The sequence below is a fragment of the Thalassophryne amazonica genome, chromosome 2 (genome assembly GCF_902500255.1).
Source record: "Thalassophryne amazonica chromosome 2, fThaAma1.1, whole genome shotgun sequence".
Classification (NCBI taxonomy): Eukaryota; Metazoa; Chordata; class Actinopteri; order Batrachoidiformes; family Batrachoididae; genus Thalassophryne; species Thalassophryne amazonica.
The window spans coordinates 58,992,845-59,009,978 of NC_047104.1; the positions used below are offsets into that span (position 1 = coordinate 58,992,845).

General features: G+C 42.3%; 1 protein-coding gene across 4 annotated transcripts in view; it reads right to left on the reverse strand.

Annotated features, from left to right (window-relative positions):
- nptnb (neuroplastin b) overlaps positions 1–17,134 on the reverse strand; it is a 132,831-nt gene that overhangs the window by 32,322 nt on the left and 83,375 nt on the right. For all 4 annotated transcript variants that reach the window (XR_004564838.1, XM_034186540.1, XM_034186529.1 and 1 more), the window contains exons 2-3: positions 7,939–8,286; positions 3,178–3,352 (exon numbers count right to left, since the gene is read on the reverse strand). Coding sequence is in view for 3 of the 4 variants with exons in the window: in XM_034186540.1 (XP_034042431.1) it covers positions 3,178–3,352; positions 7,939–8,286 (523 nt within the window). In the remaining variant the exon portion in view is untranslated. The remainder of the gene's footprint in view (positions 1–3,177; positions 3,353–7,938; positions 8,287–17,134) is intronic.

Here is a 17,134-nt window from a genome sequence, read left to right on the forward strand (position 1 = left end):
CCACAGCTACTCTGTCAAAGTGTGTAGGCTAACACTTACCGACAACCTCTCCCCACCATTGGGAACCAACAAGAAACTGCACTTTTTGCAACTGCTTCAGTTTTTTCCGTGAGAAGTAATACTGTATTTGTATTGCGCAACGGCAGGCTGTCCCCGGAAGTGGTCAGATCCCACGATATCACACAGGGGTTCAAACGAGACTGCGCTGCCCTATTAATTAATAAAGTACATGACTCAATGAATAAGCTATGATCCATTACACCGTGATTATTTAAGTACGGTACGCTGGTGCAATGGTGCATAGTGCACCTGCTCTACAACAAGAAAGTTCATGGTTCAAAGCTTGGTTGGCCAGATTTAGGGGTTAGAATTTTTCAAAAAGAATGTGGAAAAGATATAAAATAAGATGGTTAAAACACAACAAAGAGACATGTAAGCCCTCTATAGGTCCAGAGGCCCATTGCTGAAATTGACAGTTTTCACTTTAACAACAAATCACCGTGACATGAAATCATACTGATGGGGACACCAGTACATCACAGGTGACTTTCCCAGCCTAGTACACATTTACAGCTGGGTGGACTGGAACAGTACAGATGATGTGTCTTGTCCAAAGACAGAGATGGCCAAGACTCAAACGCACAGGGACATGATGTAGCCCAGTTCCAGAGCAAAAGATACACTTAGCTGTTAGCTTTTATTTATTTACTTTTTTTTTGGGGGGGGGGGGGGGGGGGGGGGGGGGGGGGGGGTACTGCGCAGTACTGATGCAAAATACAAATGCATAGCGCTCAACATGAATCTGCAGATCAATGATTTTTGACTTGGAAAAAAAAGGAAAAACAAGTGGGATGAGTCCATAATTTTTGCCAGGGAGTGCACTCAGAAAAGTCTGGTCATGTAACATTTTCTTCTGACAAACAACTCTGTACATGAGGAAAAATGTGACATTTCAACATGTATGTTTAACAGCATTTACAGGTCTGTAAGTTTCACCAAAGTACAAATTGCTGCTGTCAAAAAATTCCTCTTAAAGAGGAAAAAAAAAGCAGACATACACACATGCGCACACACAAACACATATACACTCAACAAAAATATAAACACAACACTTTTGGTTTTGCTCCCATTTTGTATGAGATGAACTCAAAGATCTAAAACTTTTTTCACATACACAATATCACCATTTCCCTCAAATATTGTTCACAAACCAGTCTAAATCTGTGATAGTGAGCACTTCTCCTTTGCTGAGATAATCCATCCCACCTCACAGGTGTGCCATATCAAGATGCTGATTAGACACCATGATTAGTGCATAGGTGTGCCTTAGACTGCCCACAATAAAAGGCCACTCTGAAAGGTGCAGTTTTCTCACACAGCACAATGCCACAGATGTCGCAAGATTTGAGGGAGCGTGCAATTGGCATGCTGACAGCAGGAATGTCAACCAGAGCTGTTGCTCGTGTATTGAATGTTCATTTCTCTACCATAAGCTGTCTCCAAAGGCGTTTCAGAGAATTTGGCAGTACATCCAACCAGCCTCACAACCGCAGACTACGTGTAACCACACCAGCCCAGGACCTCCACATCCAGCATGTTCACCTCCAAGATCGTCTGAGACCAGCCACTCGGACAGCTGCTGAAACAATTGATTTGCATAACCAAAGAATTTCTGCACAAACTGTCAGAAACCGTCTCAGGGAAGCTCATCTGCATGCTCGTCGTCCTCAATGGGGTCTCGACCTGACTCCAGTTCATCGTCGTAACCGACTTGAGTGGGCAAATGCTCACATTCACTGGTGTTTGGCACGTTGGAGAGGTGTTCTCTTCACGGATGAATCCTGGTTCACACTGTCCAGGGCAGATGGCAGACAGCGTGTGTGGCATCGTGTGGGTGAGCGGTTTTCTGATGTCAATGTTGTGGATCGAGTGGCCCATGGTGGCGGTGGGGTTACGGTATGGGCAGGCGTCTGTTATGGACGAAGAACACAGGTGCATTTTATTGATGGCATTTTGAATGCACAGAGATATTATGACGAGATCCTGAGGTCCATTGTTGTGCCATACATCCAAGAGCATCACCTCATGTTGCAGCAGGATAATGCACGGCCCCATGTTGCAAGGATCTGTACACAATTCTTGGAAGCTGAAAATGTCCCAGTTCTTGCATGGCCGGCATACTCACCGGACATGTCACCCATTGAGTATGTTTGGGATGCTCTGGACCGACGTATACGACAGTGTGTACCAGTTCCTGCCAATATCCAGCAACTTCGCACAGCCATTGAAGAGGAGTGGACCAACATTCCACAGGCCACAATTGACAACCTGATCAACTCTATGCGAAGGAGATGTGTTGCACTGCATGAGGCAAATGGTGGTCACACCAGATACTGACTGGTATCCCCCCTCCAATAAAACAAAACTGCACCTTTCAGAGTGGCCTTTTATTGTGGACAGTCTAAGGCACACCTGTGCACTAATCATGGTGTCTAATCAGCATCTTGATATGGCACACCTGTGAGGTGGGATGGATTATCTCAGCAAAGGAGAAGTGCTCACTATCACAGATTTAGACTGGCTTGTGAACAATATTTGAGGGAAATGGTGATCTTGTGTATGTGGAAAAAGTTTTAGATCTTTGAGTTCATCTCATACAAAATGAGAGCAAAACCAAAAGTGTTGTGTTTATATTTTTGTTGAGTGTATATATATATATATAAAAATATCATATTTACTTGATTAATAGCCCGGATGTTTATATTTTCAAACCGTGTGCATACCCAGCGCCCAAGCGAGACAGGGGTTGATAAGGTTGGATCTTACTTGTGTGAAGCGCCTTGAGGAACTTTGTTGTGATTTGGTGCTATATAAATGAAAGGCTCTTATTCAAGGCCGGCGAGTATTAACAAAATGCTGCTTGCTGCTCTGTAATGTGTAAGTTTCACACATATTCCTGGGTGTGGCGAACCAAAGATGACCGCTTTACATCTGTGATGTAGCGTCTCACTAGACAGTCTCAATATTTTCCTGTGTTACATCACTGTTTCTACAAATACTGCAACAGACAGTTTACTCCTGGCCTCTTTTTACATTGCTGGGAACATTTATCACCCACAAGACCTCTCTCATTAAAAAAAATGAAAAATGACATTCCTGTTGCAAAGCTTTTGTCACCTGTATGTTGTGCTATTCTTCTCTGTTCGTGTTTTGGGAATCTCCTGTCCGTTCTTCATCCAGAAGCTTTCTTTATGTGCGTTGTGGGCAGTGGTGAGGTTACATTGCAGGATAATTGATCCACCAGAGGGCTCCGATGGCAAGATGATCTGATCAGAAGCATTGATCTTTGGTTCTGCAAGACAGAGGCAGTCAAACCTTATCGCAGAACTGGAGCTCAGCACTGCTTTAACAGTGGAGTGGCTGTGGGCTGTGTGCTGGTTTTGTAAGCTCTGTGTAGGAGGGTGTCTATGAAGTGAAGACAAAAGTGTGCATAACAAATAAACACATAAATACACAAAACAGCTGAAATGAGCAGCGCTGCACCAATGTGGATATTTAGGAGGAATCAAAAAAGTTCTTTCTTTTAGACAAAAAGAGTCATTGTGTAAAGAAATTCCAGCCCTCGCATTAGGTTTCTTTGGCAATACAGCTATACTTTGAAAACATTTTTTTTTCTTTTAAATTTAGCCTCCAGGTACATACATGTAAAAAGTCACAAATATAAATGACCTAATTAATTGTGTGAAAGTAAATAGCAGGTATCAGCTGATATTAGATATGCATTAACACCGTGTAATTACGTAAATGACCTCACCCTCGAACATGCGTAGATTTTGCTAAACAATACCACGGCCCATTGTTCAAGGGCATTGAGGAAAGCGGGAGGTGTCATATGGGAGCAAGGCGCCCTTTGCTCTGCAGTGAGTAGTGATCAGATCGCTAGCTCCGCCCTGCCTCCCCCCGCTCCTCCTCTCCCTCCTCCTGAAGGGCGGGCCAGCCATGGCAACGATGGAGCCCCAGAGGGGGGGAGCGGAGTGGAAAAGCGTCATAATCCTACTACAGGTCAATGCTGCAAGGGAAAAGGAGGGGGGACAAATAAAGTCAGCGGAGACCGGCGAGTGACTTCTTTATTAGTATGTCTAATACCTTCTTTAAGCAACTCTGTATGCTCACTGGCTAAGAGGATATATGCCCCCCCCACTCCCCTGCCCCCCCCCATATCTTCTATCTCTTTCCCGCAAGCAAAAACTTGTGCTATTAATAGTATCTTTGAGATGTGCCTAAACAAACAACATGAGGTACATAAATTAACATTTAGCAAAAATGGCACAAAGTCCCACAGGCGATGTAACCATAAGGTTGTTTGTAGGACACCTTCTACAAACCTAAAATGAGTTATTTCCTGGATAACCTCTCACTAGATCAGCATTTAACAGAATATATGTTGTGTTAAATTAAAGTGAGACGTACTGTAGCATAAGCCTGATTAACCTTTCATCTGCTGACAGTTCAGTGTTGCCTTGAGATTATTATTCAGGGGCTTTTAACTGATAAAGATCATCTAATACAGTGTCTTGCTTTTTGAAGTTATTACTTCATCAGATTATATGATAGCTCATTTACATTACCAGTGTAGCTTGCATGTCAAGGGTATCTATATTAAGACTTATTTTTAAGAATTTGTGTCATAGAATTTGTGTCAAAGCAGATAAATAGTCCAGGCATCATGTATGTTTAGAATAGCATTTCACTGTAAAAGGCAACGCAGGCATTCAGGTGGCACATTACAACATAAGATGTAAGCCATTATAAATTAATGCCAATATGCAGTATATTGTGCTAGTATACACACACAAACACACACACACACACAAATCCTCTTGAGCATGTAGCCATGCACAGTGAATAATATAGCTGAACAAGAACAAAACATGTTTGCTAATTTGCGATGCAAACTGCCGAATGGCACATACACACAAGCAAAAGCAAAGTCACACAAATGTTTACATTATTTTACATTTTTTACTCTCCAAATCCACTGGTAAAAGAACAACCCATATGTATTTCTGAAGTATCAATTACCCATTTATACAAGCACGTTGGCTGTGGTTGTGGCCAGCTGAAATTCATGACTGTTATACTCTATTCCAATGGAGATACCAGGTTTTTGGAATGAGGAAAAAGTATCAAAACATTCATGGAAACGTCTCAGAGCTTTCATGCAGACTTATCACTTCTCATCTATCCATCTGTATGGTGAAATGAGGAGCATGATAATAATATAGGGAATAAAACATAACACCATATTTACCTACACAAGCCATTAGGTTTTTGTTGTTGTTGTTATACACATCTAAAATATATGGGATCATCTTATAATCAGGGTCATCTTGTATTCGGGCCAATATGGTTATTGCTTTTTTTTGGAATACAGCGTTCAGTTAAACCCACATCACACTCAGTCACATTTCTCCAACATTTGCTAAAAACTGGGAGGAACCTGCACACTGTATTAGGAACACAGTAGAAAGTGTTAAGGGTGTGGTGTGCTCTCCATAGTTGAATTACAATGCAATAAGAACTTAATGAGGACACAGCAGCGACTGCATTGATGTATTAATGATGCAATTAAACCTAGTAGGGACTTCACTTGACGTAGCACAAGTATAGTATGGACAAGCCCTCCCAGCGGGAGTCTGTGGACTGCTTTGCGAATGAAATGTGCTCTTTGCTGTCCTTGGTGCTGAAACACAGCGCCCCCCCCCACCCCCCCCCCCCCCACACACACACACAAAAACCTCCCCCCACCTGTTCATACAAATCAAGGTTCGCTTCAAAGCATGCATGCACGCGCGCATAGAGCATACTGAGTATGTGTTTAATAAAGACGGACACCTTTGGCTGGAGAAGAAGTGAGTTTTTCTGACAGTCATTTATTGATGAACCTACATGTGGACACAAGAAAACTTGCAAAACTAATGTAAAAAGAACAGCAAGTGGCACAGTAGTGATAAAGACAAGATGGGCACAGTGAGATTGTGGTATGTGTGTAGTGCGATGTGATTTTTCATAGTACGAACGTTGTGTAAGAACAAATTGCACATCGTATGCGCGGTAAGACTTTATTGTGAACCTATTAGATGCTGTGAGAACATGGCAGGGACGCAATCAGGACAAAGTATGGACTTGAAAATGGCTTTTTTTTTTTCATTTTGATGTCCCCACTGCATTCATCAAAATTTTCAGGACACAGTGCGTTCTTCATGGTATTCGTCTGAGTGTGATGGGGCCCATACAGAGACTATAGAAGAGGTTCTATGGACAATTAGAAAACATATGGCCAGTCTTATTAATTCAAATCCTCCATGAATTTAAGCTGATCAGCCACAGGTTTTGTTTTGATGAGGTGATTAGAAATTCATATTCATAGAAAAACATATTTTGGATAAAGTATCACTTACAAAAAGTAACTTAGTGGATCTTTGTCCTGCTGTGCAAGTTGTACGAAAAATATAATACTTTACTGACAAACACAAATTCCAATAATAAAAATGAGAAGCTTTGCACACAGTACTGAATCATTACACATATATGTATATATTGCTTTAGAGCACGTCACAATCACAAACTAAATTAAGCAGAACTAGAAGACCAAACAACGTGTTTCTTAGCTGCAAAATGTATAGTCACATTGCTTGTAATATACATGCAATAACTAAAATATATTACATGTATATGTGAAGAACATGGACTCCTCAGTAATGACAGAATATTTTGTATGAGAATTTGAATTTAATACTTAAGCTTTTCTGTTCAAGTATATTTAATTTGTTCATCTTGCTACAAGGTAGCTGCAAAAAGTAGACAAGTAAATGACACAAGTAATTAAGTACTGCACCAAGACCTCTTTCAATACACAAATCAGGATTTTCAAAATAGTTGACTCACAGTGACTCGGAAGAGTCAGTCTGGGTTAGACCCCTCTAAGCTTCTCAGAGACCTTCGCTATGACTAACCACATTCCATATTTCCCCGTGCTCCACTGGTCAGAGCACTGAAGCATGCACAGATGAAAAAGTCCTGCTGTAATTCTGCTTGAATGTTTGTGCACTTGGTGCAGAGGGTTAAAGGATATAATGTCATTACTGATTCACTGTCACACGCTTAATGGTTAAGAAGGCACAAGGTCATGTGAGATTGTCTGGTGGAAATCTGTCTTGTCCAAAAGACAAATTCAACTTTGAACACCTTGATGTGGATTTATTCTTTTTGTTGGATAACCAAACACAAATTTCAAAGCAGAAAATACCTGTTTTTTTCTTCTTCTTCCTGAAATCACTCTCTCCTTGTGTCTTCCAACAGTCCCATTTCTACTGCCCAAAGTGAAAAGGGAAATCAAAAGTGCATACTACTTCAAAGCGCCACTACGTCACTGCTGGATTTCGCAGACGGAGCTTTGAAGTAAATAAAATGATCCACTCAACACTACAGACACGAGTTAATGTTAAGTATGGCAAATAAACCTAGGAAAAGCAAATGAGTGAAAATGTCATACAGAGGAAAAAAGGTAATGATCAGAATATCATAGAAAGACGTGTAAAAAAGATTAGTAAAAGAAAAAGAAAAGACCTGTTGCATGTGGAAAAAGAGAGTAATGTAGACAGAGGCCGAGTCAAGAACCTGGGTTTGTGGTCATTTTAAAAGAAGCTCAAGGGAATTTGTGACAAACAGGGTGTTTACTTTAGCAAACTAAAATTGACCAACACACAAAAATGTAACAGGAAATTATTTAACATTATAATAGTGAAAATGAATGTGGTTGTGCATTTTGTTCTATTCTTATAAGGGTGGGGTCTTCACAGGTTGTATAGATTTGAGTGAGACAGGGAGTCGGTAGGGTGTTCACCACCTACGTACTACAGGACATAGACCACTCACTCTGTAGCACTGATATGGTGGCTTGGGCACGGATCCAGGTGATGGCGGGGTTTTGTCGGAAGTCATTGCGCCTGGGATCGTTGCTGGCCCGGCACTCATAGGTCCCGGAGTCCTCCAGTGTGAGGCGTGTGATGCCGAGCACACTGACCCCATTGGTGCCGTAGGCCGTGTTGATGGATACCCGCCGCTTGCGGGCTCCGTCCCACAGCTGCTTGAAGGAGTCGGCTCGGTTGATCTCCGCATACCACCACTGGATCTCTGGAGTGGGGTTACCAATCACGTCGCAGTACAGCTCAAAGGTGTCCCCCGTAAGCTTAGTCTCAGACATTGGTGACTTCACAAACCCAGCTGGAGAGGAAAAGTGCATCAGGATGGCAGGGAAGGAAAGAGTAGAAGAGGGTTGGAGCAGTAGGAAGGTGTAGAAAGGTCAAGGGATGGAGAAGGAAATTAAAAGGTATTAAAGTAGATAAAAGCAAAAGAGAGGATGATTAAAGCTAAATTAAAAAGAAGCAAGCTTCAAATCATTGATAGGTGGAAAACAAGTCATTGTCAGCGCTGCCTGGCACGCAAAGGCTGTAACACTTTCAGAGGTCATAGTCAACCAGTCCAAAGTTCATGTCAATAAGTAGAGGTGGTATATTTCCTTTAATCTCTTTAGTCTCATAAAGACATGAAATTATTTTTGAGAAAAAACATGTATTGTCCTCACCAAATATTCAAATCAGTAATCACCATAAAGATAAATTAAACCCACAGAGCAGACCTTGTCATGAAATATTTACAAAGAACATTTTAACCAGGGTCATTCATCCATTGTCTGAGGGATTGTTTTTACATGCGAAAACCAAAAAAAGTGGAGAATCACCCATCTAATTTCTAAACTACAACGCCAGCCCTATTTCACGACTGAACTTCCTTCGGTGTGTTGTTGTTATGCTACTGCATAAGCATGCTGCACAGACAGTGAGGTCCATTCATCATAATCAGTGTTTCAGGTTCAGAAATGATTCCCTTTAGCTTTGACGTTTCAATGACAGCACTCTGTCAGAGAAGTGGAGGTCACTTTGGATTTATGAATCCAGACAAAAGAGCATTGTTTAATAATGTGCATTCCTCTGCAGGTTTGGTGAGAGTCATCAATCGTAAAATCACGGAGCTATTATCTCCACTCATGGATTTCAGTTGAAGCTATTAGAAAGTTATTGGCCTCAGACCAAAGGATAGGACAGCAAAAAAAGGGTTTTTTTTTTAAATCATGAATCATGAATCACAGAGGGAAGATTGTTTCTTCTGGACTTCTGTATGGATAGGTCATGACTATTTATTCACAAAAACAAATTATACACTGTTTAGCTTTTTTCCATGTGACTGAAATTTATCTTTGTATTCTGAAGATTCTATTATGTTAGCCTACTTTTGCTTGACTGGCAGGCTATGACCTAGTCGGTGGTGAAGCAGTTATCTGTGACAGACTGGCACCCTATCCAGGGTGCACACCACCTCACACCTCAAGTTTGCTGTGATAAGCTCCAGCCACCCCGTGACCCTTGACTAGAGTAAGCGGGTGTAGATAATGGATGGAAGTGGCAGTTAGGTACACTTTCTGAATACTTTCCAATGCTATTTATTAAATTATCCCTCTTATAATTCATTTATTTTCCCATTTGCTTAAAAGAGCAGTTGTTACTCTTCATGAGATCTATCTTGTTGAACATTAATTTAATGGAACAGGCACCCTGCTCCATTGTTGTTTACACTGAAGTCTTCACACACTATAATTAATACTATGCACATATTTATTTCATTGACAAACAAATACTTCCATCCATCCATCCATTTTCTTTCGCTTTATCCGGAGTCGGGTCGCGGGGGCAGCAGCTCAAGCAAAGCCGCCCAGACCTCCCGATCCACACACACCTCCCCCAGCTCCTCCGGGGGAACCCCAAGGCATTCCCAAGCCAGCCGAGAGATGTAGTTCCTCCAGCGTGTCCTGGGTCTTCCCCGGGGCCTCCTCCCAATGGGACGTGCCCGGAACACCTCTCCAGCGAGGCGTCCAGGGGGCATCCGGAAAGATGCCCGAGCCACCTCAACTGACTCCTTTCGACGTGGAGGAGCAGCGGCTCGACTCCGAGCTCCTCCCGAGTGACCGAGCTCCTCACCCTATCTCTAAGGGAGCGCCCAGCCACCCTGCGGAGGAAACTCATCTCGGCCGCTTGTACTTGCGATCTCGTTCTTTCAGTCATGAGCCAAATCTCATGACCATAGGTGAGGATCGGAACGTAGATCGATCGGTAAATCGAGAGCTTTGCCCCCCTCCTCAGCTCTCTCTTCACCATGACGGTCCGATACAGCGACCGCATCACTGCAGACGCTGCACCGATCCGTCTATCGATCTCACACTCCATCCGTCCCTCACTCATGAACAAGACCCCAAGATACTTAAACTCCTCCACTTGAGGCAAGGACACTCCACCGACCTGAAGAGGGCAAAGCACCTTTTTCCGGTTGAGAACCATGGCCTCGGATTTGGAGGTGCTGATTTTCATCCTAGACGCTTCACACTCGACGGCTAAACAAATACTTACATATAATAAATATCAAACTAAAAAAACATTAGCAAAGCAAAACATGTTTTTAACTACATTTTTTTTCTATTATTGATTTTTACCTGAGGCCAAAATATGGCCATCAGGTATTGCTAAGGCTTTGTGTCCATCAGTACTATTACTGCCAGGGTCTTCAAATTCACAGGGAACATTCTTGGGACACAGACCTTGGACAAGTTCAAAGATGGCTAACTTTGAACTATTCTAAGGGGTCAAAAGGTCACATTCGTTTCTACACACTCTTTCACTGATTGCATGCTCACATGACCGAGGGTATTTTAGCAATGTGTTGTATATATTTGTTTAATAGTACAGTACAGAGTCATACAGACATGTAACAGAGGTGCAGAATCTTAGGAACCAAACCAGGTATACAGTGGTCCCTCGCTATAACGCGGTTCACCTTTCGCGGCCTCGCAGTTTCGCTGATTTTTTTAGTCCAATTTTGCATGCTTTTTTTTTTTTTTACAGCGCATTGTGTTCTGCGTCCTCATCAAACAGGCCGGTCACGGCACCGCGAAGGCAGAGCATTGTGTTCTGCATGTCTGTTTATAAGAATCTTCTCGCCCAGAAGAAAAAAAGAGCGCCAACAACTACCCACAACTGTGTTCTTCACTCGGAAGAAGACACCTGCACCGAGGTGTCACTCAGTGGAAAAAGACGCGGCAGCACAGCGGCACCAGGACGAAGAGGCGCAGTCAGAGGAACTGTGAAATATTGGTCAGTCACTATTAATAATTTCTTATGTGTCCAACCTCGTAGGTTGATCGATAAATTAAATTCGTTTGGGCCTGTAAACAGGTTGGTCTTATTTTTCTACTAAGGTTTGAACTTCGAGTGTTTACACAGGAGAGAAAAGTGAGAAAATGTTAATGCCTGTTTGAGAAAAGTGTATAAAGTGTGTAGTGAGGGGTTTTACAGCCTTAAAACATCTATGATAATTGTAAAAAATAACGCTGACTACTTTGCGGATTTCGCTTATCGCGGGTTATTTTTAGAACGTAACTCCCGCGATAAACAAGGGACCACTGTACTGCAGACTGGAAGCTACTACATGTGGTGTGTACTTTCTCCAGCAGACCCACAGATAATTTATATATATATATATATATATATTTTTTTTTTTTTTTTTTGCAAACAGCACCTTCTGTATTCATGCAATTAAAGTAAGAGTATATAGGCCCTGAGGTCAGTGTTTATCTCTGGATGCCATAGCATGAAGCAGAGAATAGCCAACGGCTCTCCCTGAATGGGACGCCAGTCCATTGCAGATCAGTTCTCCACACAAAGCCAGTACAGATTTCCTGGGTAGACTGGGACAATGCAGATGAAGTTGCTTGTCCAAGGACATAGACAGGTAGCTTAACCGGGAATGAAACCCACTCTGACACCACTGAAATGTGTGCTACACATCATCCACAAGCACTGAGTGTGGGTTTTTTCAAGGTACATTTGATTGGACACTTTATGCAAAATGAGTGTATCCTTCATTAGGTAATAATTCAAAATCAGTATATTCACAAAACATACAAATAAATCAAACCACATGGCCAATGATGTGGAAGTAGTGAATTAAAAATTTTAATTGCAGTTAAAATTATATCACAGCAGGATCCATAACCATCATTAGCATCACTGATGCAGAAACCCATGCTGCATTGGTAAATGATTCAGTACTTTATTCATCACCGGTAGTTAATCCAGCAATACATTACCAGACTTAATGAGCTTCATCTAATGACAAATCAGCTGGACCACAGACACAGTTTTAGCCTGTAGCCTGTCAGCTGAAAACCACTTGTGCTAACGAAACCTAAAAACAAAACAAAAAAACAACAACAACAAAAACACCCTGCCCTGAATGTTGTAGAAGAAATGGGACAAAGAGCTGCTGGTCTCCTGAGTATTTGAGTGTGTGCTGTGTCTAAAGACAAATGTTTACAAGCCCTCCCTGATCTATCGGCCTTACTCAAAGTAATGTATCCTAAGTGCACGGACAGATAAACCTGAGGCAAAAGTGTGAACTACTACAAGATTCAACTCAACCACCACAATTAATATACTGTAGGTTCACTTGATTTGCAAATCGAAGAATCAGTGTTTGCAGCTGTATACTGGAGCCTAAATATTTCACTGGCTGTGGTTGTAAGATGGAGGAGCATTTGGCTGTGCAATGCCCAAAGACATGTGGAGTAATTAGCATTTGTTTCTTTACTATGGAAACATCTGGGCCCATCAAGCTCACCACAAAATCCCACACAGTCAACCCGAGCCTGCCTGCCCGCTGTGATAAAGCAGAGATGGAACACTTACTGTGGTATTCTTTCACAGTGAATTGGTTTGGCACATGGAAAAGCAAAATATTCTCAGTGAGATCACTAATGACATGAATTAATTAAATTGTGACTCAGGCAGCCACAGTGGAAAAGTATCTACAAAATATACTACAGAGACACATGGCTAATGGCCGCCTATTTCAGTGTGCTTTGTTTAAATAAAACTGTTTGCATGAGAAGCCAAAATAAGTGAGTGAAAGATAGGCAAAGGAGTGCAATGTAGTATTTTCACTTTGTGTTCTTCTACTGTAATAGCTGTCAATCATATGCCAAAAAACTAATGGGTACTTTCCAACATACAGCAGCTCTGTCTGTTTAGAAGAAGCATTGAGGCAGGTTTTAAAGACTGGTCACAGGTCACAATGCCCTCAGAAGATGCATATTTAAGAAAACATTTTGAGCAAGTGGTTAGTGTGCCTGGTTTCAGTGTGGAAGGTTGAAACCCCACCCCTGCTGGTTTCACCATGTAATGTGGAGTTGCGTCAGGAAGGGCACCTGGCATAAAAATCTGCATTTGGATCTGCTGTGGCGACCCCAAGTGAAAACAAGGGAGCAGCCGAAGGAACTTACAGTATAGTTTGGGCTATCTATGACTGAATTCTATGGATTTATGCGGTAAAAATAGCAAAAATGGTCACAAAAAGGTCAAGTTCAGGTTGTACAGGGGTCAAAAGTTAAGGCCCCTTCACACATAGTGCGAATGTGGTCGAATTACCGTGAAACAGCAGGAAACAGTTCAAATTAGCGCACCATGAAACATCACGCTGACGGGCAGGTGTGCATGATCCCGGCGACAGTTCGTGCACGCGTCTTTCGAGCAGGAACACAGTGAGAGCTGCTGAAGCTGCTTGCACTGTGGGACGAGCTGCACCACATCACGCTGCTGATGTGGAGGAAAAAAAAAAAACTGCTGTATAATTAGTGAATATCACTGGATTAATATAAATAATACATAAAAAGGGACACAATACAGAACCCCACAGTTAAATAACCCTGATTAAATAAAAAAAGAAAAAAAATGCCACTCACGAGATTTGAACCCACACGCACTGATTACCAGATGGAAACTTTACTACTGCACCACAATCACTGTCTCATAACAGGAATGTGAAATGGTTAAAATCAACAAGCAGATAAATGCATTGTCTAAAAAAATAAAAAAGCGCTGTGATAACTAACCAAATGGCTTTTGGTACGGCATATTTCTGCTGATATGTGACTGAAAGTGACGTATTTGTCGTACTGTTGGCCTGTCATATGGTCCTTTGGTGCGCCGCTCACTGTCCTGTCAGACAGACGGTCCAGATGGAACAGTCTGTCAATGTGTGTGCTCTCCAGGCCGTCACAGAAGCGATATATGTTTTTATGTATTTGGGATGTGACGACAGCAAGCATATACACGTTGCGTCGTCAAAACACGGTACGTGTTCTGCAGCTCTGATGTCCAGGACCAGAGTTGCCAACAGCTGCCACGCCCCCGTCCATTCAGTGCACAGACCAAGGTGTCACTCTGCGATCAGATGAAAGGTGCCTTGTCTGTGGGGGGGGCGAACCACAGGCATGCGCGTGTTGGGGGGGAACAAGGGACGGAAGCGCACGGCACACGCACGCGTGGGGGGAACCGACACTCTGGCATGTCACATGTGCACTCGGCAACTCCACAGTCGTGGGGCACGTAGAGAAATTTCACATCCAGCTCGACAATGAGCATCTGCTGACTGTTTTCATGATGATAGTGCGAATGGCCACACATTTTGTATTTGCCAAACGAGCGGTGTTAGATGTTCGTGTGTGTCAGCTGGAATTTGTCCAACACCTGCCACGACAGGGTTCGATGGGCCGTCACAGTGTACACTCTGTCTTACAGCCGCTGGTGTGTGCCAGTAATTGTAGCAAACAGGTGTACGAGGCATTCGAGGCAGCTATGAATTTACATGTTTTGCATATGATTCCTGCTTTATGTGCACTTTGTCCAAATTTGCACAATGTGTGAAGTGGCCATTCAAGTCACTTCAGTTTTGGTAAAAATTATTATGTAAATTATTGGTTGAGCTAACAGGATTAATAAACGGATTTTTGGAAATTTGGTTCCATTTAGAGTGCAAATTTGGTTCCATACGTTTAGTATCATTGCACTTTACACACACACACACACACACACACACACACACACACACACACACACACACACACACACACACGTGCGCGCACACACACACAAAACTAATTCACTGCGCTGTAAGCTGTCTGGAGGCTGTTAGCAGGGACATTAGTTTTTTTTTTGGTAGTACACATGTGCACAAGTGCTGTCCCGGTTGCGTGTTTACTCTTTGTAAATCATAATGACAACAGAAACTACCCAAATGACCCTAATCTCCTATTACTGCCAGAGTCTTCAAACTCACAGGGAACATTCTTGGGACACAGAACTTGGACAAGTTCAAAGATGGCTGACCTTAACCTATTTTAGGAGGTCAAAAGGTCACATTCTGTGTCAGTTTTTATGCTCGTAAGGCTGAGGGTATTTTAGCATTGCGTTATATTTAAATTATTATTACATCCTGAGCACTGTGTCATCATTTAAGCCACGCCAGCGACGATCAACATCCTCGAGAGTGTCAAGCGGCATTTGCATGCAAATCCTTGCATCTGCAAAGGCCACGCCAGTGCCGCTCGACTTGCACGTGTGCTGCACGGCATGTCAGTGGCTCCCAAATGGCATGTGTGCAGATTGCTTGAGATTTGTGGCCGAATGCACATGCATCGAGAGGATCAATTCAGTGACATTCCACACGAAAAGGTTCTCACCTTTTCGCCTACTCTTGTGCAGTTTTGTATATCCGCCTCCTCTCCACCAGTTGCTGCCCAGTGAGATACTCGCCTAAGCAGGCGATGATGTTGAGTAGGCACAGCTCAGTTGGTAAAATCAGATGTCCATTACACAAAAGGTCATAAGATCATACAATAGTGACTCCTGTCTGTGTGCTGAAACACATCCTTCAGCAAGCTTTTGAACTCCAGATTGCTGCTGGTGTGCACCACCTTGTGTGGAAGCTCCTGACAATGGTGTGTGATTGTAATATTGGATAAGAGTCTGCCACAACTCAGTGGTTGTTGGTGACCCACATCTCTTAATGCACTTGTTGATGATGTGATGTAATAAATATGTAAATTATTTGAGGGTTGTCATGGTAACCCCTCTCCTGCTTGGACAACCCCTGAGCCAAGTTTGGGTGTTTCTGGCAGAGTAACTGTGGAAATACACAGTACAGGCACATGTTTTGAGTGGAACCAAGGAAATACAGTTGTACGCAAAAGTTTGGGAATCCCTGATAATTTTCATGATTTTCCTTTATAAATCATAGGTTGTCTGGATCAGAAATTTCAGTTAAATATATCATATAGCAGACGAACACACTGATATTTGAGAAGTGAAATGAAGTCTCTAGTATTTACAGAAAGTGTACAATAATTATTAATTATTTAAACAAAATTGGGCAAGTGCATAAATGTGGGTCCCCTTGTCATTTTATTGATTTGAATACATTTAGCACTAATTATTGGAACACAGAATTGGTTTGGTAAGCTCACTGACCCTTGACCTCCTTACGCAGGTGAATCCAGTCATGACAAAAGGTATTTAAGGTGGCCATTTGCAAATGTTTTCCCTCTTTGCATCTCTTCTAATGAGTGGCAACATGGGAGCCTTTTAACAACTCTCAAATAACCTGAAAACAAAGATTGTTCAACATCATGGTTTAGGAGAAGGATAAAAAAAAGCTATCTCAGAGATTTCAACTGTCAGTTTCCACTGTGAAGAACATAGTGAGGAAATGGAAGACCACAGGCAGAGTACTAGTTAAGGCCCAAAGTGGCCTAATTTTGTTTAAAGAATTATTGCAAACTTTCTGTAAATCCTATAGACTTTATTTCACTTCTCAAATATCACTGTTTGTCTGCTATGTGATATATTTAACTGAAATTGCTGATCCAGACAACCGATGATTTATAAAGGAAAATCATGGAAATCATCAGGGGTGCCCAAACTTTTGCATACGAGGTCTATTAGATAATAAACCGACACTTTTATTTTTTTTTAACTATATGGATTTGAATGACGTGCTATTACACCAATCATGCTTGAACCCTCGTGCGCATGCGTGAGTTTTTTCATACGTGTCTGTGACATCATTTCCCTGTGGGCAGGCCTTGAGTGAGATGTGGTCCCGCCCTCTCGGCTGAATTCCTTTGTTT